Below are 24,060 nucleotides of genomic sequence, written 5' to 3'. Positions count from 1 at the left end.
AGAAGCTGCAGAGCATCTCTTAGAGGAGGAGGTTTTGTTATTTCCTCTGCCCGGGTGGAGACCTGATGTTTGACAAGAAGAAGATACTCCCAACTCTATGGAGACAGGACAGAGTGGGGTGTGGGAGAGTCCTCTTGCTTGCCACTGTAGGGGCTGTTCCTCTCCTTCCTGGATACAGGCGGGGCAATGAGTGATGGAGACCAACCCTCTGGAGAAGGACTTGGGGGTACTGGTGGATGAAAGGCTTGACATGAGCTGGCAATGTGTGCTCACAGCCCAGAAGGCCAACCATCTCCTGGGCTGGATCCCCAGCAGCAGGGCCAGCAGGGTGAGGGAGGGGATTGTCCCCCTCTGCTCCGCTCTGGTGAGACCCCCCCGGAGCCCTGCGTCCAGCTCTGGGGTCCCCAGCACAGCACAGACACGGACCTGTTGGAGCGGGTCCGGAGGAGGGACACGGAAATGGTGCGAGGGCTGGAACCCCTCTGGTGGGGAGAGAGGCTGGGGGAGCTGGGGTTGCTCAGCCTGGGGAAGAGAAGGCTGCGGGGAGACCTTCTTGTGGCCTTTCAGTGCTTAAAGGGGGCTGATAAGAAAGATGGGGACAAACTTCTTAGCAGGGCCTGTAGCAATAGGCCAAGGGGTAACATATTTAAACTGAAAGATGGGAGATTCAGACTAGATCTAAGAAAGAAGTATTTCACACTGAGAGTTGTGAGACACTGGCCCAGGTTGCCCCAAGAGGTGGGCCCCCTCTGGGCCCCCCAGTTCAGGAAGGACAGAGAACTGCTGGAGCAAGCCCAGCGCAGAGCTGCCAAGGGCATCAGGGGCTGGAGCATCTCCCTTATGAGGAAACACTGAGAGACCTGGGCTTGTTCAGCCGGGAGAAGAGAAGGCTGAGGGGGGTCTCATCAGTGCTTATAAATATCTGAAGGGTGGGTGTCAGGGGGATGGGGCCGGGCTCTTTTCAGCGGTGCCCAACGCCAGGCCAAGGGGCCACGGGCACAAGCTGGAACACGGGAAGTTCCACCTGAACATGAGGACAAACCCCTTTGCTGTGTGGGTGCCAGAGCAGGGGCACAGGCTGCCCAGAGAGGCTGTGGGGTCCCTTCCCTGGAGACATTCACCCCCCGCCTGGACGCGGCCCTGTGCCCCTGCTCTGGGGGTGCCTGCTCACGCAGGGGGTGGGACGGGGTGAGCTCCAGAGGGCCCTTCCAGCCCCCACCGGTCTAGGATTATGTGGTAGATGCCCCATCCCTGGAAACATTCAAGGCCAGGTTGGACGGGGCTCTGAGCACCCTGATCTAGTTGAAGATGTCCCTGCCCGTGGCAGGGGGGTTGGACTGGATGACCTTGAAAGGTCCCTTCCAACCCAAACCATTTGATGATTCCCGGTGATAACTAAGGTGAGCTCATCCAACCTCATGCAGTCCTCGGCTGCTGTGCCCATGGCAAGCCTTCTCAACCCTTCCCCAGCTGGCCAGCCAGATACCATCTTAGGCACTGGAGAAGTGAGGGGGAGAAAAATGAAGCCAAATTTGTCTGGGCTGGAAAATGCAAAGGACAGCTCTAATCCTCAGAATGGGATTCTTGCCCACAAAGCGCTCAGTGAAATGGGAAAGAAGGCTAAGGCATGAAACCAAGAGCGTGAAGCACGCCGGAGCCGTTTGCATGTTTGGTCAGGCTTCCTGTGCCGCACCACGTGTTGTGAGGTCTGGGTGCTTTCCAAGGCTCCGTGAAGTGATGTCGTTGCTGGTTTTTGCTTCCTTTTCTCTCTGCTGGAGTGGGCCAGGACAACGTAACTACATATGGACATCTTTGGATAGCAGAGGTCTATGCAGTACTGATGGTTCTTAATGAATATAGCACGGGAAAGGCACCTGCAGCGCTTGGAACGGATCTTTGAGATCTCCTGCCTTCCGCAGGGATCATCAGACCAGGCTCTGGAAAGCTCTGTCATGCACAAGCAAAGCTTTACCCCTGCACCAGACAGCCCAGCGTAACTGAACAGATGGTGCTGCAGCCTGATCATTCCAGGAACGTCGTCCCAACCATTGAATAATTGGTGTGGGGGAGAGCCTCTTCCTCGCCGAGGACCAGATGGGTCTGCTGCATCTTCTTAGAGGGCATTGCGTTAACGTGAGCATTTAACGAGAGCTGGGCTTCTTCAGCCTGGAGAGGAGGCCGAGAGCGGATCCAACTGTCACCTTCACCTACCTAATGGGGTGATAGTGAAGACACAACCTGGCTCTTCTGTGGATGGCGTAGAGGGGAAGGGTGAGAGGCGATGCACAGCTGCAGCGTGGAGGGCTCTCAATTGAGTCATCTGCAAGGTCTTTACCTGAGAGCGGTCACCTAGAAAGGCTGTGAGATGTCCATCCTTGGAGATTTCAGAATTTGACTGAAAAAGGCCCTGAGCAGGATAACTTTAAAGATACCTGTACACAGGGGAGGAAGGGATGGTGGCCCAGGTGACTTCCAAATGTCCACTCAAGTCAAAAATATTATAAAAACAGGGAAACATGACACTGGGCTGTAACTTCTGTGTTGCAAGCTTTCCATCTCCCCTCTAGAATAAGGACTGAGACCTTCAGAAGGTGGCAGGGTGGGGCGTTCCTTCTTTTTGGGGGGGTTATTTTGGGGTGGGTTTTTTTTGGAAGACACACACGATTTTCCCCAGTTGAAGAAAACTTGACTTAAATGTCTTCCTTCTGTTTTTGCGTGGCCTTGCTCCAGTTGGGATGCAGAGGTTTCCTTTTCTCCTGGATATAGGGACCTCCGGGAAGCTACTGTATGCGAAATTTATAGCAGGGAGCAGCCTTCCTCATCCTAGCTGACCATCCAGGCCAAGTTTTGAGGACTATCCTATAGTTGTCATGTTTGCCTGCCGAAGGGTGTGAGCCTCAGGAATCCACTGCTTCTGCCAGAGGAGTCTCTGGAAACAGCAAATGCTCTCACACCTGCCAAGTCACTCTCTCGTGGTGGGTTATTCGGTTTGGGATGGGGTTTTGCTCTTTGGGCAGGTTTCCTTTTACAAAGGTTGGGGTTTTTTTCCAAGGACTGGTGAAACATGAAAGTGTTACATTTCATCGCGTTGATTTAATGCAATTTGTGTGTAAAAGTAGCAATTTTAGGTGAAATGTTATTTATCGACATCCCTGATTCATTTCTCAAAGTTAAATATCCAAGTTTTAGCACCAGCAATCTTGTATTGCTGGCATTTATTTTTTTAAGTTTCAAGCTTATTTAGGCCTGTCTTGCAATCATTCAGTTTATCTTTAAGGTCAGCTGGGTTTTTTTGTCCCCTAAGAGAGAGAAAGGAGAATGCAATTTTGCTCATAGGCTTTCCTGCATACACTTCATAAAAATTGACTTTGTCATCTCATCCAAGAGCACTTGTGGAAAGTCAGGAAACGGCTGGTCTGCTTTGCTCCGGCACTTTTTTGGGGTGGTTTACGTTACATAAAAGCATAGTGATTACACGTGGGGCTGATAGAAAAGGGGAGAATCTTGGGAAGTGTGGTGCAGAAGGGTACCCTTGCTTTTCAGCTTGTTGTAGAAGGGATAAAATAGTTTCCCAGCGCCATGCTCAGTTATTTCCTCATGCAGGGGCCTTGCAATATGGCATGACAAGGTGCACATGCTGGAGGTAGGAATCCAGGACTCTTTAGTACCATTTTTTGTCCAAACAGGTTAATCATGTTCTAAGTTGGACTGCTTTTCTTGAAGGCTCTCATCGTATCAGAAATATCAAATGGGATTCCCAGATTGAGCAGGGACACTTGGTTTCATTGATACCTTTGTCCTCCCTCCCGTGTGCATCCATAGCATCTTGCTCTTAGATTATAAAATGCTCTAGTCCTGGACTAGGTGTATTTGAACAGCCTTTAAAACTCCAAAAGAAGCTGTCATTAGTGCCTGTATGAACTCTTTGGGCTCCACAGCTGATATTTAGAGGGGTGGTTTCTGCAGCACCCCTGGGGAGAACTGGCTCAACGTGCAACATGCGTTCATGGAGGACAGATCCATTGGTGGCTCTCAAAGCACGATGCTCTGGATACAAACTCTGGATGCTCAAATTCCTGATTTACCAGCAGCGCAGAACCATAGAATCATTAAGGTTGGAGAAGACCTCTAGGATCATCAAGTCCAACCATCAACCCAACACTAGCCTGTCCCCTAAACATAAAATCATCATAGAATCATTGAATCACAGGATGGTTTGGGTTGGAAGGAACCTTTCAAGGCCATCCAGTCCAAACCCCCTGCAGTGAGCAGGGACATCTTCCACTAGACCAGGTTGCTCAGAGCCCCGTCCAACCTGGCCTTGAGTGTTCCCAGGGATGGGGCATCTCCCACCTGTCGGGGCAACCTGGGCCAAGGTTTCACCCCCCTCAGCACAAAAAATTTCTTCCTTAGATCTAGTCTGAATCTGAGGTGGCTTTGTTATTGTCTGGGCTTTTCTGCCTTGCATAGCATGGATGCTCTTGGTTTTGGGGTGCCCTTCTGCTCCTGCATTAATTCTAGCTGGCGTAATGATGGCACGGAAGATAAGCTGATCTCGCAGGGTATCTCCTTCGAGTGGTCACAAAGTGCGTGCAACCCCCAGGAGAATTAACTTAATTCTTGAAATGCAAGGCATTTGCATCCCCTTGGGAGCAGGAATGGTCCTGGAGGAGGGCAGGGGAAGGGGTAATGTAAGGAATGACGGCTGGATGCTCATGGCTCCGCCAGGAAGGTGCGGGCCCATATTTCTCCTACATGGGGTGAAGGTTTGGGGGAAGAGGGGGGCAACCTCCTTTTCTAACTCACTTTTAAATCATCCTGGCAGCCTGAATGACAGATTTCACACCAACTGTGCCGAGCGATTGGATTCTGCGCCCGGGCACGAGGCATGCTATCGGAGTGATTTATAATAGCGGAACATATGGCCAGGTTTCAGTGCGGGTAGCAGGCATTTCGCCCCCTGTTTATCCTCTGCTTTTTGTCTGTGCTTGTGTTTGGAGGAACGGTCGAGGCTTTTTGCTTTCTACCACTTGTTCTGGTAGCAAAATACAGCGCATGGGAGTGGGGGAGGGCTGGGGGGAGTGACTAGTGAAGGGGCTTGGGCAGACGAGTGGTGAGGAGCAGAAACTCCGACTGTTGCACAGATCCAGTACGTGGTTGTAGGTTTGCTCCTGCATATCTGCAAAGGATGGAGGGGTTTTGCGCTGGGTCAACTAGCGTGCAGCAAGCTTCTCCCTGCCGTTCCGCTGGGGAGGGGCTTTTCTTTCACTAAATAAGATTTACTGTCTAGGGCTACCGTCTTGGTGCTTTGAAGCAACGAGCACTTCATGTTTTACAGCATTATCTCCTAGTCCTATAAATATCACCTCATCGCTGTCGGGAAGAGGGGGAGTGCTGCTTCCTAATGTTTTCTTCCTATCAGAGTAGGACTGAGAGGTTATCTGATATTTAGGTGGGAGCAGGCTCTTGCTGGTAATCTCTCTGTGTTGTTCAGAAAGGTCATCTCGTCTAACAGGCTCTAATTGGTCCCATCATCGCAGGGATTTTTAGGGTCGAACTCTGCATTTACAGGATGCGGCAACTGCAACGGTTAAATTGAGTTGACGTCCTGGGAACAAGGATTGCTTGTTTTCATCCCCAGGCTTTCTGCAGCCCCGCTTGGCATGAGTCATCTCAAGTCACCGTCCCTCCTCCTCCTCGGTTCCTCCTGTTGTCCTGAGCCCAGCCGCGATGGGAAATCAAATGATGTCAGGGCCATGACAGGTGGCCGCTTTTTGGCCTCAAAATGGGACGAATCACCTGCTTGCGAGCAGCTGCTGCTTCCAGCCCTGCTCTGCGACTGTCCAGGCTCATGCATGAGTTAGGACAAGGTCTTTCTGCTGTGCCCTAAGCACAAACACCCCTAAGACCGTGCTCGGTATTTGCAAGGCAGGCGCTTGACCCCAGCTGAGCTGTGCCAATGTTTAATCTTGCTCTGGCAAGCCCATGGGGAGGATGCATATTTTTCTCTGTATGTCAGATCTGGTGCTCGTAGTTCCCCTAAGTCAGTCTTTCACAGACCTCCCGTTTCTTAAATATTTCAGAGTTCAAAAGCACAGGGTGTGCTTTCAGACTTGCTTTCTACAACTTGCGGTTAGGTCTAGCAAATCCATGAAAACAATCTTTTCCAGACACCCATGCAATGCTAGAGATAAAATTAGTTTATTGTGGATTATTCCTTGTACTCCGGCATTACCGAATAGTCTCCTTTTCCTCCTGGTGATGTTTGTCACGGGAACTCTCGTGAAAGGACAGACTTGGCACCGGGTGCCAACCTGGTGTACCACAGCTGCAAGTTAAAATATTTAAGGGTGTGTGTTTACAGGCTTGCAATCCTATGCTGGAAACTGCTTTAATTTTGCCGCATTAAATCTGTAAAATGGTATTAACCTCTCGTGCTCTGATACTGCCTGAATTAGCAAAGAAAAGGTTGTGAAGTTTTACTGGTTTGGTGGAATTTTTGTCCTTTTCCTGCTGCCTTCAGACCCTGATGACTTTGGGGACCCCACTCTTGCAGTGACGTTGATATCGTCGTGTGACACCTTACAGGAGCTCACAGTCATGAATTTCCTGCTCATTTAAAGTCTGTCCCATTGTCACCGGCGTAAGGCTGTCACTTTGGCTTGCCATCCCCATCCGCGCTTGGCCTTTTTTCCATTCCAGGCTTTACCTTGTTTAGTTTTGAAGTAGTAACTCAAGTCTTTGTCCTTCAGGATTGGATCAAATTAAAACTACAGCTGCATTGAAATGAAGTTTTTCTTAATCAACGAGTTAAAAAAAATTAGTAATTCAAGGAAAGGGTGCCTTGCACACATGGTGAGGAGGGTCGGGATTCAGCAGCTGCCACCGTCCGTGCTGGAATGCCTGCCTGCTCCTCTCCCTCGCTGCCCTGCCGCTGCCTGCCCAGCTGTCAGGCGAGAGCTCTGCCGCTGCCCCTGACTCGCCTTTTTTATTTTCCCTTAAATATGATCAATCCCCCATCCTTAGGGATGCTGATCCTCCTGCCCCCAGAGCTGCCTCCTGCCTCTGTGCTCAAGGGTGTCAGTCATAGAATCATCAAATGGTTTGGGTTGGAAGGGACCTTTCAAGGTCATCCCGTCCAACCCCTGTGCCATGAGCAGGGACAGCTTCAACTCGATCAGGTCGCTCAGAGCCCCGTCCAATGTGGGCTGGAATATTTCCACGGATGGGGTTTCGACCGCCTCTCTGGGCAGCCTGGGCCAATGTTTCACACCCCCCTCAGTGTAAAACATCTCTTCCTTATCAGTCCTCCATCCACACTGTGTGTCTTGTCCCTTTCTGTTTGTCCCAAAGCAGGTTTGGGTTTTTTATCCCCATTTAAAAAAACAAAAACAACTTTTACTTTTAGGATAGCAGATCTTGCAGGACGAAGTAAATACACCAGGCAGGATCCCTGTGCCCTGGGGTGAAACCGTTACAAACAAGGGGCATCCCAACTTCAGCGCATGCGCTTTGGTGGCGCATAGACAGCGTCGTAGTGGAGTAAACCATGCAAAAATGGGCAAGAAAAAAAAGACCTGGCTGAGCTGAGCTGCAGGAAGGTCCCGCCTCTGCATCGGCTCTGCCTGCAGGAGTGTCTCTGCCAGGGCAGCAGCACAGCTGGGCGCGCAGCCACGGGGGATTTTGGGGGGGGGGGGGGGGGAGGCAGAAAAAAAATAACGTGCTTGCCAATATTTTTATAGACTTTGCTGGCTGGGAGCTCGTCTTCGTGGTGTTTGATATACAGCCCTCGATGTGCATGTTTTCACGATCTCAGAATTGGAATGGGGGCTCCTGAGATTTGCAGAAACGCTTTTTGCAGAAATTTTGGGGGCGGGGGGGGCAAGTTTCTGCCTTCGGTTCTGATCACTCCTGATTTTTCTTGAATTGCTACAGGTTGTTGCTTGTTCCTAGACTTTTGGCAAATGGCTTAAAGTTCAAAGCATTCCATTTAATATTTCACACTTCCAATATTGCAAAGAGATTATTACTATTAATAACACATTAATCATCTTTCCTCTGAAGATTTGGATTGGAAAAGCAAAATAAGTTGGGGTTGTTTTTTTTAAGAAGCATTAGACTCAGTGTTGGCAAGTCCCAGCGCTTGGGTAATCTTCAGTCTGATTTTTCAAAACTTCAGCACTGAAAATTTGGGTTTGTGAATACAACACTGCCACTAAAGTTGTGCTAATGTCTAGACCTGATTTGGGGAGACACATATGGCATGTCCTTACAGTGCCAGCACAGATGAAGCCACCATCCAAAATGATCCATCTTCAAGGTGGAAACCATCTGCAACGTTGGTTTGAGGAGCTGCAGCTTCACCCAGCACCTACCTCGGTCACACCTTGGAGGCTGGGCAAGAGCCACCCTGGAAAACCAACTCTGCTTGTCCCCAGACTTCCCCGCAAACCCTAGCACCGGGGCGTAAGAGAAGTCAGCTCAAGACGTCTTGTTAGTTGGTTTGGCTGGAAAGACGCGCTTTGGATCCACTGGTTTGGATCCAGTTTGGCTGGAAACCCAGGCGGCCTTAGAGATTTTAAAAAAAAGGCACAGACGCTTGATAATGAAGTTCTTCTGGGCTGATGGATTTTTTGGGTGTTCAGCAGAGGTCTGTGATGAATGGCACTGCCTTCAGTAAATGAAAAGTTACTTATAAATCAATGCACGGTTGCTTTTGGGATGCAACCTTAGCATCCCGGAGAGGATGCTGGCTGCATACCTGGGTGCACGGATGGGTATCCTGCGTGTCCCAGGCCCTTCTCTGGGAACTGTGCCAGCTCTTTTTCCTCCCTACCTCATCCCTCGGCACCCTCGAGCTCTCTCTGCGACCCTTTTTGTACGGGCAACGGCAGCAAACGACTCGGCCAGCTCAGCCTGCTGCTGCTGCCTCTCCCACACCGCGCAGGCTGAGCTCTCCTGTCCTCAGCAAAGAGACAATTTGCATCCTTCTGTCCTCAGCCATTCTCTTTCCTTTGAAACAAAACTTCTTAGAGGCTGATATCCTCAAGACCTTGACCTCTCCAGCTTGGTTGAAACAAGCCAACAAGCTAAAGAACTTATTAGTTGGGTGTATGGAGAGATATAGGATCACATAAGCCTCCGGCTAAAAATGATGGAGCTACTTTGAGAATCTTGAGGTCAGCCCGGCAAATTTGCTACTTTCATGCAGATACTTGATTCATCTCTGCCTGTTTGTGTTATCTGCTTTCTGGCAGCTTTCTAGGCTTTTTTTTTTTTTTTTTTTTTGGAGTTTAAAGGAGATAATGCATAGCTAACGCTCACGCTGTGAAGTTTGGATTGGGAGCATCGGTACTCGCCAGAAGGCAGTCAAACTTGCTCTGATAAGAGGAAAAGAAATCGGATCCATCCTATCCTCTTTCTGAAGCCATCCTTTGAAGCCGTGGGGTTTTTTGTGTGCGAGCTGGTGTCTTATCCCTGTGTCCTCTAGGCCAGAAGGGATGTAACGATGCCAAAGTCATCAATGCAAAATGGGACATTGGGCAATGGGAGGGGTAGAAAAGTTTTGCACGGCTTCAACTCCACTCTTTGAAGCAAAGATTTTCCCAGGAAGAGGAAAAAATGTCCAGGGCAGAGCAGGTCGATCCTTCCCCCCAGTGTCTTGCTGCTTCTGGGGATTTCCTAACCTTGGAATATCCTATTTAATAGCTACCAATGGGCTTGTCCTCCTTGAACTCGTCTAATTCTCCTTTGAACCTATTTATGGGTTTTGGCTGCATTGCTGAATACATTCCACAGCTTAATTATGTGCTATGAAAAGTAATTTCCTTTACTTGTCTTTTAAACCTACTGCCTGATAACTCCAGAGCAACCAATAAAAAGCATCCTGAAGAATAAAAAAAAAAAAAAAGAATAATCATTTCCTAGTCCTCTTCTTTGCATTACTTTTTAGGTATAATGTGAAACTGGATTTTCAGCGATGTCTCTGCCGATCTAAAATAGTCTTTGGCTGTGTTTTACGCTCCTTTGGGACTTCTACATTCCAGACTGTCCTGCCTACCCTTTCCTAGGTCTAGAATATATATATATAATTTCTAAAATATTTTTTTTTAAAGCAATGGCACAAACATGCAAGATGTGAGCGCTTCTTGGTGGACTTGCCCGATGATGTGGTCTCTGTCCTGTTTATTCCTTCCCAGTAAATCCTGTCACCTGGGTTAGGGAGGGTGGCACAGAAAAGCGCTTCTGGATTCCCCTGGGATCCCCGCTGACCCTCAGCACCGTCTTAACACGGACACCCTAAACTCCTGGCCGGATGCCATCTCATTAGGGTTCATTTCGTCCGTGACATCATCAAGCTTTTGGTTCTGACCTCTGGGTTTGATGTAGTTTATTCATTCAGTTTTAACCTCAAATAAGAAAGACTTTAATGTGGGGGCACACCTCATATTTGAATTTAGTCTTCTATGGCCTTATTTCTGGTTGCTTTTTTCTCTCCCTGTTTACCCATTAGCCATTCCCCACACCCGCTCACATGCCATTTCCTAGTAGATTCCTTTATTGAAGCTTTAATTTTCTTTTACTGTCTCCATTTTATAGTTTCTATGGGAACAGAGAAAAAGATAGAAATGGAAACTACCTACTCTCGTCTTCCTACCGGGACACGTATTTTGTGTATCCAGTGAGGCAGCTGAGAGAGGCTGAAGTTCAGGAGGATGCTTGGCTTCATCCAACAGGTCTTGTATGAGCGAGCGGTGGGGTTAGATCAGGCAGTGGGTTACAACCTAATGTTGTTATACGCTGCTTTATCTACCCTTGGGGGCAAAAAGAGCTGGGAAACCTCGGTGGGAGTGCCTGCGAGCAGAAATACTTGCGGGGCAGCCTCCTGCCCTCCCAGGGCCTCTTCCTCACTGTTAATCCTGAGATCTCCGGTGGTGAATCTCATCCCCAATCTCAGGGATTTCGATTCCCAGTGGGGAATTGCAGCAAGGATGCGCTTTCTGGTTTGGGCGCCCTGAGATGGTGCTCGGTCCAGTGCTGGAGAACATCAGACGTCCCTCATGGGTCTCCTGAGTCCCTGGCGGAGTCAGCTCATGGTGGGGAGGAGGCGGCACGTTGAAACAATGCTCTCCCTTGATCAGAGGGAGACGCACGTTCCTCTGCCCTGCGTGGGCAAGGCAGCCTCCGCGCATGAAGCAAATCTTGAACAAATGGCAGCGCTTAGGTTTGTTCCTTCTGCGTTTTACAAGGTTTTTCTCACAGCTCGTCCATGACTAGGGGAGACTAATTTCCTTTGTACTCGCCCTTTGTTGCTGGAGCAGACCTTTGCAAAGAAGCAAAGTCTTAGGCGAGGTCTCTGCAGTTCCCGTAGCGATTGTAATATTTAAAAGCGGCGTTCCAGGTTATCCAGATATCTATTTCTTCAGAAAAGAAAGGAGCTGGCAAAAGCTGTAGTTCCTGGTGTCAAGGTGGCAGAGAGAGCTGGGAGGCTTAACCCTATGCAAAAATACTCCTCCATGGTTTGGCTTCCAGAAGTGCCAAAGAAGAGCCTGGCTAGCTGGGAGCAAGCGGCCCAGGAGCTTTCTCAGAAAGCATTTCAAGTGAACCGCCTGCAGCGATGGCGTATCTAAATACGTGTTGCCCCAGTTTAACCGGGGCCAGGAATTACTTAGTGTCTGTAATTTAGATTGCAAATTACTCCGGAGTCGCAAATCTCATGTTCATATCTCCAGCAAATAAAAGGCACCAGATGACGTTGGGGAATTTCAGAGCAGACGCCGTCGGTTCTGCCGTGCCGTCTTGCCCCTACGTGTGTCCGTACCTCTTCCAGAGCCGCCGTGTGAGCAGGGGGGTCCAAAACGGCACCTCTCAAGCCTGGTTCGCTGGCGGCCTGCAGAAGGGCGAGCGATCCGCAGCGTCCTGCCGCTCGTCTTTCAAGCTGCCGAATTCCCTCCAAACAACTCAAATGCACGACGGTTTTCCGTGCAGCGCTGTCATCGGGCTTTGAACGGCAAAGGGGGCGGCTGGGACGATGCAGCACTGAGCAAAAGCCGTCTGAGATGCCTTTAAGCATCCCCCCATGCAGCAGGAGAAAGGACCCTCGAAGCTCTTTCAACGTATGGTGTGGCAGGCTGGTGTTGAAAAGAAAACGATCCCGCTTGTTTAAAGGTTTAAACTTTTAAACTAAAAGATGGGAGATTTAGATTAGATCTAAGGAAGAGATATTTCATGCTGTGGGTGGTGAAACCCTGGCCCAGGTTCCCCAGAGAGGTGGGAGATGCCCCATCCCTGGGAACACTCAAGGCCAGGTTGGACGGGGCTCTGAGCAACCCGATCTAGTGGAAGATGTCCCTGCTCATGGCAGGGTGTTGGACTAGATGACGTCTAAAGGTCCCTCCGAACCCAAACCGTTTGATAATTCTATGATTCTGTGAAACGTAGCGACTCAGTGCTGTTAACCTGAAAATCATTTTTCCCAGACTTCCTTGCTCGGTGCCGTCTCACCCTTTCCCAAGCAAGTCACTTGGGCTCCTCAGCTCTGCCTCGATTCCTTCGGTCCCTGGAGCTGCCCTCGCTGGCTGGAGGGCACGAAGGAGAACAAGTCCGGCCTTGCTGGGGATCACTTATTTACACTCATTTTCCCAGTCCTTTTTCTGCTGCAAGTTGAACCGCGCTGCCAGAGACGGAGTATGGGATTTTTTTTCCTATTTTTTTTTCTTTTCATTTCTGAGCAGAGTAGGTGGTTGTTGTGCAACTCGGGGAAGTTATTTATACATTTCTATACTCTGTCCCTTTCTTGCAGCGTGCTCTCCTCCTCCAGCATGGCCAGGGCGGAGAACTGCAGCTCCATTTCTTCCTGGAATGTCTTTTTTGTACACTTTATTACCAGAAACAAAAGCCGGAGGTACCGAGTTAGACTTAAGAGCCTGGAGGCAAAAGTTTCATCTTCTCTTTCACGTCTTTCCAAGACATTGATCATTCTGGCTTTGGACCCAAAAATATCTTCTAGGGCAGTAATTTTTCAGCAGGGGGGGTGCAGACTGACGGAGACATAGGAGACCTGGGGTTTGTGGAGGTTGGCACACAAAGCGGTCTTATCCACGGCATCCCACTGCTCAAGGAACGCCTCTCCTTCATACAAACAGTCCCAAAAACCTGTAGGCAGGATCAGGACTTGCTGCGTCTCATTAACGAGCTTCTGTCGTAGCACTAATTGCTTGAAGCTTATTCTGAAGGCGAAGGGGGTGTGCACGTGGAGGGGGACGCTTCTCGGTGAGGCTCAGCACTTCTTGGTGTAAAAAACGGCCATCTCCCAAAGGCAAGAAACAATTTGGGGGTAGTTGGGTCCCGGTGTCTGGCAGACTGAAGATGACAACTCTGAAGGGCACGATGCCCTGCAGAGCCCCAGCTTGTCGGAGAGCACAGTAATGAAATACTCGGTTAACTTTGGGGCAGTGGAGCTCGTATCTACCTCAAAAACTTAAAACCAATCCAGCTTCCAATCTCATAAATACAAAATGTCTGAGGATTGCGTTGAGTGGAATAGGCTTTGACACACGTAGAAAGGCTTCCTTAGTGTTTTCCCCTAAAGCTCATCATCCGGAATTTTGTTTTTATGCTTTTTTTTCCCCATCGTTCCTTTCTGTCCTACCTACCCATGTAAATTAGAAATGGATTTTCCTAGAAAAGAATATGGTTTGAATCCGGAGGAGCTGTGAGCAGTCCGTAAGCGCTTGAGGACGTGGCTGCATGCACAAAGTTTGAAATTTTGAGATTTACTGATTATGTTCAGAGAACTGGTCTGAAAAAGTCACTTTGATTTTTTTGAGAGCTGTCTCTGAGGTGCCAAAGCTGTAAGTTTAGGAAACAGTTTCTGTATAAATGATGTTTTTAAAACAAAAATCAATCCTTCAGAAGCAGTGTTTTGATTCCATGACTGAGAAAGCACACAGCTTTTGATCTTGTTTGATGCATCAAGCAGGTCAGGTGAGAACAGCCATCTCTAGCTGTGCTTACCTACAGCTCCTGCATCTCTTCAGACTTCATACGTAGGTTGTGCTGCTGCCTTTTGAACTGGTGGAGATCTCTGGATACAGCCGCTGCGTTTTAGTCTACCCGTAGAATCATCAAATCACAGGATGGTTTGGGTTGGAAGGGACCTTTCAAGGTCATCCCATCCAACCCCCCTGCAGTGAGCAGGGACAGCTTCAACAAGATCAGGTCACTCAGAGCCCTGTCCAACATGACCTGGAATGTCTCCAGGGATGGGGCATCGACCACCTCTCGGGGCAACCTGGGACAGTGTCTCACAACTCTCAGTGTAAAACATTTCTTCCTTAGATCTAGTCTGAATCTCCCATCTTTCAGTTTAAAACCATTAACCCTTGGCCTATCACTGCAGGCCCTGCTATAAAATCTGTCCCATCTTTCTTATCAGCCCCCTTTAAGCACTGAAAAGCCACAAGAAGGTCTCCCCGCAGCCTTCTCTTCCCCAGGCTGAGCAACCCCAACTCTCCCAGCCTCTCTCCCCACCAGAGGGGTTCCAGCCCTCGCACCATTGCCGTGTCCCTCCTCCGGACCCCTCCAACAGGTCCGTGTCTGTGCTGTGCTGGGGACCCCAGAGCTGGACGCAGGGCTCCGGGGGGGTCTCAGCAGAGTGGATCAGAGGGGGAGAATCCCCTCCCTCACCCTGCTGGCCCTGCTGCTGGGGATCCAGCCCAGGAGACGGTTGGCTTTCTGGGCTGTGAGCACATGTTGCCAGCTCATGTCCCGTTTTTCATCCATCAATGTGGGGAGACGGAGGAATGTCAGGCAAAATCAGAGCTCAGGATCCCCGCCTGATACTCCAGCAGCTCCTGGCCTTGATCCGTAACTACATAAATACCCCAAACCTTGCAGCTTGTAAGGATCTGGAAAGAAATCCAGCACGTGACTGCCAGCAGCGCTGCATCCCCTGCTAGGCAATAGCTATTTCAGGACAGTGAGAGAAAACAAAGACAGACCTCTGCTCCGTCCTGACATGTATCTGCAGTAATTTCAGTGAGGAGGAAAGTGCTGACAAGGCAGAGATTGAACTCTAAAGCCACCTTAGGAAATAATAAACTTTTCTATCAAAGCGAATCAGTAGTCTGTTGGCCTGAGTCTTTTCCCATCCCTTTCAAATGAAATTAAAAAAAAAAGGCAAAATCCTGCTCCGGCAGGCAAGAGCCGTCGGCTGCGTGTGTTAACGCCGTGCTGCTTTGATGGGGAAGGGATCTGACTTTGTTTGCAATGTCAGGGGAAGGTTAGCGGGCTGAGGCGGCGAAGATCAGACGTGATGTAACTATCGCAGCGCCAGTCGACGGCAGGAATATCATGGCGTGGGGGGCATGATGAGGCTGTCGGGAGAAGTTAATAAGCGTTGGCTTTGCGGGTAGCGGAGGGGTCCGTTCCTACAGCGGGAGAGTGGGAACTTGAACTTTATGGCTTGGAAAAAGGGAAACAAAACTTTCATTTCATAGGGATCGGCAGGGAAAGGGAGCGGAGATGCTGGCTGCAAGGCTTTTCCGCTGGCTGATGGGCTTGTGATTTCCAGGAGTGATTAAAAAATAAGACTTTTTTTTACACTGAGGTGGGAGAGAAACTGTCCCAGGTTGCCCCGAGAGGTGGTCGATGCCCCATCCCTGGAAACATTCCAGGTCAGGTCGGACGGGGCTCTGAGCAACCTGGTCTAGTTGAAGCTGTCCCTGCTCACTGCAGTGGCCTTGGACTGCATGACCTTGAAAGGTCCCTTCCAACCCAAATTTGATGATTCTGTGCCCATTGAACTATAGCAACTGCTCTTCTACCCCCGCGCAGAAGTCGTGGCGATGTGGTTCAGCTGAGTTCCCTGCGAGGGAGGAGAACGGAAATTGTTTTGTGACCATCCCAAAATATATTTGCCCAGGGACCATTACTGTGGTGTGGTGGATGCAGGACAACTGGAGTCAAGCTACAACATGGTTGGCTTGGAATTTTGGGGGGGAGCTTGCCAATTTTGGGCTTCATCTATCAGCGTGACTCCCTAGGCAAGAGGAGGGAGGGTGAGGACCGGCGTGCGTGGGCAGCACAGTGATTTCGTGGTTTAGCTTTCCAGGGAAGCAAACAGTGGCGAAGCAGAAGCTGTTTGCCTCGTCTCTTGATGCCTTGCTGGGGATCTGCGTGTCGGCCAACCCTCGTGGCACACTGTGTTCCCATTTAACAGCTCCCCGGCTCGCCACCTGCACCCCAAGCAGGTAACTCCTGCTTGGTGGGAAAAGCTGGGTATTTTTTGTTTTGGTAACTCCATCCCACTCAGAGCTTTTCTGCCAGCTCCAGCTGCCGTAGCAAGAAGCTCTGCTCCTCTGGTAGCCTGCCCTGATTTTTTTTTTTCAATCTGCCTGCATCTGTCAGGCCAGTTAGCGAAGAAGTATTATACCTTTCAGGTTAATGATGTATTTTTGTAAAAATGTTCATTGGCAGTGAAATTACTAGTGCAGAAACAAGCCCCAGCGCCCAAACACTTTGATATTCTGCTAACTATTATCTACCTACAGTTAATACTGTGTTATTGCTGACGCTCAGCAATTCTGTGGCTGCACTGTGCCTGCCTTCATCGGCCTGGGCTTTCTAAGGCTTGGCACCAAGGAACTCCGTTTTCCTGGTGGCTTAAACAATTTTTTTTTTAGTAAAATGCTCCTGTAAAATAACAAGTGCATAATAAACCAAATTTTCCTGCTCAGAGCCAGGGCATTAAGAATCAAAGCAACATAGTATAGATTATATTATGGATTGCAGACTATAGATCATCCCTGGAAGTGTCCAAGGTCAGGCTGGACAGGGCTCGGAGACACCTGATCTGTTTGAAGGTGTCCCTGCCTGTGGCACAGGGGTTGGACTGGATGACCTTGAAAGGTCCCTTCCAACCCAAACCCTTCTGCGATTTGATGATTAATTTAATTCTTATTTTTATTTTGATGTTAAGGGTTGAAATAAGGTGGGAATCATCATCTTTGTGGGATTGTGCACTACTGGGGGGATTTTGGTTCTCTGACACCTTTGGATCTGGAACACCACCATGCCGGAGCAATCACCCAGGGCTGAGAGACTTGGGGAGCAGAGCACCCCAAGTGCTGTAGAGCTGCTTCCAAGTGCCTTGCTCTCTCTCTTCTTAGGCTAGGCTTGGGCCAGGTCTCCAAAACCTCGCCAAGGAGCAGTGAGTTGTTGTGTTAAGCTGGAGCCTCAGGACTGGGTGAAGCTGATGCTGCTTGATCCTCCTGGCCATAGTTTGCTCCATCTTGGAGGATTTAAGAGTTTTAAAAGATCCCAAAACTCTAGCATCTTCCCCCTCTAGTTACACAAGAGGTCCTTGCTTGGAGCCGTTTCCTTCTGACCAAGATGCCCAGTGAATCAAGGCAGGCTTCTGACCCCGTTACTCTCTGATACCAAAAGATGCCTGCTCGGCTATTTTTTCCCTTGTAACTGCAGTTACCAATAAATTCCAATAGTTAGAAATTTAAGCTTCATCTGATCGGATTGGCTCATGGCTTTAATTGCTCTGGCGTTAGGAGGGATACGGCAATGGCTTTCTGGAGTGATGTCTGGATGAGGCACGGGTGTAATCACTCTCTACAACTACCTGAAAGGAGGTTGTAGTGAGGGGGGGGGTTGGTCTCTTCTCCCAAGTCACCAGTGACAGGACAAGAGGAAACAGCCTCGAGCTGCGTCAGCGGAGGTTTAGGTTGGATATGAGGGAAAATGTCTTCCCTGCCAGAGTGGTCAAGCATTGTAAGAGGCTGCCCAGAGAGGTGGGGGAGTCACCATTCCTGGGGGGGTTCAAAAAAAGTGTAGACGTGGCATGAAGTGTAGACTTCAGGGCATGGTTTAGGAGGCCTGGGGGTGTTGGGTTGATGGTTGGACTTGATGATCCTAGAGGACTTTTCCAACCTTAATGATTCTGTGATTCTGTATAAAGCAGTGAGTCACTCAGCAAGCAACACCCAAGTTGCCCAAGAGCTTCCATGGCTCTGAGGCCACATTAACCTTGATGATACAAATTCTGCCTCGTTAAAACCCAACTTATATCCAAGATGAGCGCTGTAAGCCCTCTGATGGCCGCCACGCCTTGGGGTTGTTGAACCATCGCTAATCATCGCAGCCTGAACCTCACAGGCGTGGGAGGTTCGTCATCCCATGCACGCCCACCATCCATCAGGAGGATGCTCTTGCGCTCATTGCATGGGGAGGTGACCGACAGCATCCCCCGAGCATCCCTTCGGCATTCCCTGTGTTCAGCCCAAAAAAACCCCCAAGGGTTTCCAAGGAGATGGCGTTGCCGTGCATTAAATATGCAGCAACTGGTGCCACGACATTTAAACCGATGGGGCGCGTGGTGGAAACAACTGAAAAAAGATGAGTCGGAGGGCCTGAACAGCAGGGTGTCCTCGCAGGGTTTCTACAGCAACGAGGCGAGGAGGGTATTTGTTCTCTCCCGGCTTTCTCGCCACGTCTCCGATCCCGTATTGCTCTGGGGTGGAGGAGGGAATACATTGCTGTGCAACCAAATCTCCTTCCTAGGGAATCTCGGGGTAAGGATCCTCTCCTTAAATAGCAAAATAAGGCGTCTGTGACTTGAAGTTCAGTTGATTCTCGTGGCCTTTTGAATAAGGTTACGAAGTTAAACTAAGTCCAGGGTTCATTTCAGCTGGCTTTGCATTTTCAGGAATCTAATCCGAGCATCAGCTGGGGTTCTTTTCTGGGCAGTGAAGGGGAAAAAATAGATTTGGGGTGAATCTCGGGGCTTTTTGGAGCCTTTCCTTTATGATGAGGCAGAGGTTTTCTAGACACCACCGTGAGTCCGAGGCTCCCTGGGCACCTTCCACTCTCCTGCTTCAGTTATAAATCCCTTTAACCCAAGAGCAATAAGGTCTGGACTGTCTTGGACCATACTCAATGGGCTATTTAAATTTAGATTACTGCACTGCACGGTGCTATGGTGAGATAGATCTGAGTCTATTTGGCCACCAGAGCTTGCAGCAGACTTCTCTACTACCCATCAAGGAGGTTTTTGGCTGATACAGTAAATAATGATGGTAATTCCAGGCCAAGACTGCATCTGATACCCAGATCAGTTATGCTGAACCTACGGCAGCAGCACATTACACACCTACCTGTTATCCCCACTGCTGGCCTCCTACCTGGGAAATACTGTGCATGGACCTTATTTGGGGCAAATATTCAGGAATTTTAGCCCTGAGGTTTGCAATTCTGTTGGGGGGGAACGCAACATGAGAGGTTTTTTTTCGCAAAACTTAAGATAGGGTTTGGAATAAGACATGCCTTTATCGGAGCCCTGTCTCCTAGTCCTGTGTCTTTTCTTCTCCAAATCCGCTATCACACAGGTACATCAGCTTCAGGCGCTCCAGGCGCGTGGATTTTGTTTGACTTTCAGGCAGATGAGTCTCGGATTCGCGTATCTGATGGAAGATTTTTGTTGCTCTCCCTTTCTGCTGCCCAGCACAGGACTGAGGAGGGTGGCCCTCGGCTATTGATCCTCTGCTTCGCGAAGGTGCGGCGTATTGAGCTGCTGGAGTTGATGAATTACCCCAGTAAATTAAAAGACTGGGGAGAAAGGAGAAACGTGAATGCTAAATTTCTTCTCCAACAGCAGGGAGAATAATGATGCAGAGAGAGAGAGGGCCTGTAGCCCAGACACTGCCCGACGTTATTAAGCTGATAACTCGCAGCAAAAACCAAGAGGAAATTAAGGGCTTTAGGACAAAGGGTCCTACATTTCCTTAACATACTAACTTTTTCTTTTGGGGTGCTGCAGGCCTTTACCCTGGCTGATTTATAGCCTGGCTGTAAGAAGTGATGATCCAGTTCTTTTGGGTCCAGAGCTTCATCTTTTTCAAGCCCCATGGGGCTATTATTATCCTCTCCTCCTTTTTTCTTTTTCTTTTTCTTTTTCTTTCTCTCTTTTCTTTTCTTTTCTTTTCTTTTCTTTTCTTTTCTTTTCTTTTCTTTTCTTTTCTTTTCTTTTCTTTTCTTTTCTTTTCTTTTCTTTTCTTTTCTTTTCTTTTCTTTTTTCTTTTCTTTTCTTTTCTTTTCTTTTCTTTTCTTTTCTTTTCTTTTCTTTTCTTTTCTTTTCTTTTCTCCCTTCTTTTCTTTTCTCCCTTCTTTTCTCCCTTCTTTTCTTTTCCCTTCCCTTCCCTTCCCTTCCCTTCCCTTCCCTTCCCTTCCCTTCCCTTCCCTTCCCTTTCCTTTTTCCTTTTCTTTCCTTTCCTTTCCTCTACACTCTCTTATCCTAGCCTAGTCTAGCCTAGTCTAGCCTAGTCTAGCCTAGCCTAGCCTACTTGATTTTTGCTTCCCTGTGGTAACTGTGGAGCACGTGAGCTCCCGTTTCACCCTGGAGGCACCTTGGATGAAGGACATTTTTATTCCTCCCTGGTGCAGAGCCCAATATCTTCTTGGTAGGAGGATCCAAAGCCCTGCTGAAGCAGCTGCTCTTAACCCTGTGGAGATTATTTTAAACCAAGGTGGTCAAAGAGAAGCGTTAAAACTGGGAGCCAAGTGCTGACGTCGATTTAGGGCCAAAATCATTTCATTGGAAAATGCTGGGTCGGTGCACGACGCTCAGACCCGCCTTAAAGCCTTCAGAGGGATCCTGGAGGAGATATTTAACTCTGCAAAGCTGGATTTGGCCCCCAGCTCTACTGTCATGTGGCATTAAGGCTGCTCGTTAGGTCTGAGTTTTGCAGAATGAGGCGAGGCGTGGTAGAGGATTTACACTTCTCGAGTGCATTTAGTCTCTTGTTCCACAAGGAAAAGCTTAACTGCAACTTTTTCCTCTGCATGACAACAAAAGGTGGAGACATTTCCATCATTTAGATATGTTTGTGCAAACCTGGGAACCTCTGACACCTGAAAAGCCCGCTCCTTTATTTCAATCCAGTGTCTTAAATCGAGCTGGGAGACGAGCTGGACCAGCCAGAGGGCTTGAGGCCAGGCCTCCAGCGTCTCCGCCTGCCCGGGGGCAGGTACGTGGCCCCCTCCGAGGACTCTTTTTCTTGCAAGTGCTTGAGCAAATTGGGCATTTCTGAAAATCCCACAGGGGACTCGCTCCCAGTAAAAGGTGGCGAGATGCGATCCGTCACTTGTCTGACTCACTGAATGCGTCAGTTTTAAATGCCACCTCGTTTGATAAGCTTCGCTTAGCACGCTGGGGTTTTTTTTTTTTCTTTATCTATTTCTATACCTTTCCTAACAGATCTGTAAATGCAGACAAATTCCAAGTAGGAAATTTTATTTAATACGAGCATCACTTGTAGCTTTTTACACAAGCCCACACGAAAATGAAGAATTTTAATACAATGCGGCTGCCTTTAAGCCTCGGGCATCCCCTGGTTTAGCAAAAGGTGACACCCGCAGTGTTTGGGGTGATCTGAAAGATCAGTTAAATTGTCTGTTCTTTGGGATTACGACTTCTTTTAATCCTCGTTTGCATTTCTACGCTCTGTTTACTGCTTTATGATTTCAACACCTGCCTTTGCCATGTTTCTGAGCGCGCTGGGTCACCATGTTGGGATGATGGTGCCTGGTCCTTAGCTCAGCAGGGGATGGGGTGATGGGAGGAAGGTTAAACCTCATTTTCTGCTCTATATTTTGATGATGAGCTCCATACTTTATGCACATACCAATGTGAGACCGATTCCTAATTCAAGAAATGTGCACAGGGTGGGGACCGAGCAGCGTGTAGCTGAGCTCTTCTCCATGGGATCGAGTGAGAGGACACGTGGAAATGGCTCAAAGCTGCCAGGGGAGGTTTAGACCGGACTTTAGGGGGCATTTCTTTACCGAGAGGGTGGTCAAACACTGGAACAGGCTTCCTAGAGAGGTGGTTGATGCCGCAGCCTGTCAGTGTTTAAGAGGCATTTGGACAATACCCTTAATAATATGGTTTAACTTTGCTCAGCCCTGAAGTGGTCAGGCAGTTGGGCTAGAGGATCACTCTAGGTCCCTTCCAACTGAAAATATTCCATCCCATTCCATTCCATTCCTCCGTAGTGGAGCCCAGGACACGGTCAGGTCTGTTCAGTCCTCGCTGGCTCCATCCCTCCCACCGTTGGGTTTCGGTCTTGATGCAGCCTGTGGTTATCGCTGAGTCGAGGTGTGTTGGGGCGGGTGGTTTTGGGGAAGGTGCCGGAGGTGGGACGTGCGTGCCGGAGAGCTGGCGCCTTTGCCCGGTGTTGAAATCGAGACGGAAGGAAGGGGAGTTGGCAGAGGCGTGCAGGAGCTCGGCGCCGGCTCAGCGGGGTTCATGCTGGGGAGCAGCGCCGCTCCAGCTGGGCTGAAGGGGGTTGAAGCCATCGTCTGCAAGTCTTGCATGGACAAAGGGTGCCGGGCTTGGTTGTCTGGGCGGCAGCGCAGAGCTGCGGGGTGGTCTTGCAGAACTAACTTCATGACGAGGTTGGTGCCTCCAGCTGGGCTCTGCCCCTCCGGTCTCTCACCTCCCCTTTGCCCTTTACTGTCAACGGCACACCGACCGCGCTGGGGCCACCGGGTCTGTGCCCCAAAATGTTCAGACTGTAAAATGCAGAGGGCTCACGGGGTGGAAGCCGTGAGCCGGGGCGAATGCTGGAGTGCTGTAACGCAGGCGTGTATTTTAGCTGGCTTGCAGGCTTGCTGAATTCCCCCGGGAGCTGAAAAGCGGGGACTGGTTTGCAGCCCTTCGCAAATACTGTTTAGCTTAAATAGTGCTGCGGGACTCGGCGTCGCTGCGGGAGGGAAAGAGTTGCTGTCCTTACCCAAGCCGCTCCTCTTCTCCATCCTGCCTCCCTGGATGCTTGCTGCAGGCATTGAATCATAGAATGGTTTGGGTTGGGAGGGACCTTTAAAGATCATCTAGTTGAAGTCTCTCTCTCTCTTTTTGTTCTCCTTCAGGCTGGAATGGGTGGAAATCATCGAGCCTCGAACCCGGGAGCGCATGTACGCCAACCTCATCACGGGGGAGTGCGTGTGGGACCCTCCCGCCGGGGTGCGGATCAAACGCACGAATGAAAACCAGTGGTGGGAGCTCTTCGATCCCAACACCTCCCGTTTCTACTACTACAATGCCACCACGCAGAGGACAGTGTGGCACCGGCCACAGAACTGCGATATCATCCCTCTGGCCAAGCTGCAGACCCTGAAGCAGAACACAGAGTCGCCGAGGGCTTCCACGGAGAACAGCCCTGGGAGGAGCAGCAATGTCAGCAGGGAGGGCAGCACCAGCTCCTCCCTGGAGCAGGAGCTGGAGGGCAGCGAGAAGGTGCAGGAGCAGAGGTCGAGCCGTCAGTCAACCCAGTACGCCGTAGTGAAGGAAGAAACGGAAAGGTAAAAGCACGGCTGGCTCTGCCGGCACATCACAGGCGCGTGCGACTGAGTTGGTGCGATAAAACTGCAAGCTCAGATCCCCTGATAGTCTCCCAGTGCTGTGGAAGGGCAGAGAGCAGAGCCCTTGTCCTGCAGCTCTTTGTTTCTGTGGTGTAGAGGTATTTTATGGACGGTTCTTCTACCTAGATTGCTCATGGGTCTGTGCACCAAGTGTTAGAGGGCGGGTTTGCTCCTCCATAAAAGAATTGTAGGAGAAGGAGGTGTATGCACCTGTGAAACGTGTTTCTCCTTGTTAGGGGCAACTTAGATGGTCCCTCTGGAAAAGTACATTAGAGAAATAATTTCTTGTCCTCTGAAATACATGTTTTTTAGAGAGTGGCGTGGTTTTAAATTATTTCCCTGGATAAAATCTCCCTAATAAGGCAGCATGATTTATGCTGCAACCATGGGTTGTCCCACTGGTCTGCGGAGCTCCTGGCAGAGATGATTTCTCTTATAAAGGAGAAGCTTCAAACTGAACAGAGAGTTAGTGCTCAGTTTCTAAGGTCCAGCTGCATATGGACGACGTACCAAGACGTCCGCATTGCTGCTCTGTACGCTTTGTTTCACGGTTTTATGGCTTGCAAGCTGCAAATCAGGCGGTTCATTACTTAATATATTTGCATTCTCTTCAACGATGCCTCTTACAAT

General features: G+C 49.5%; 1 protein-coding gene across 4 annotated transcripts in view; it reads left to right on the top strand.

Moving 5' to 3' along the window:
- Window positions 1–24,060, top strand: part of ARHGAP39 (Rho GTPase activating protein 39) — a 156,145-nt gene that overhangs the window by 61,793 nt on the left and 70,292 nt on the right. For all 4 annotated transcript variants that reach the window (XM_064441962.1, XM_064441963.1, XM_064441961.1 and 1 more), the window contains exon 2: window positions 22,939–23,370. In XM_064441962.1, the coding sequence (XP_064298032.1) occupies window positions 22,939–23,370 (432 nt within the window). The remainder of the gene's footprint in view (window positions 1–22,938; window positions 23,371–24,060) is intronic.

This window comes from Phalacrocorax carbo, chromosome 2 (assembly GCF_963921805.1).
Source record: "Phalacrocorax carbo chromosome 2, bPhaCar2.1, whole genome shotgun sequence".
Classification (NCBI taxonomy): domain Eukaryota; kingdom Metazoa; phylum Chordata; class Aves; order Suliformes; family Phalacrocoracidae; genus Phalacrocorax; species Phalacrocorax carbo.
The sequence above is the reverse complement of the archived record's forward strand: the minus strand, read 5'-3'. Positions and strand labels throughout refer to the sequence as shown.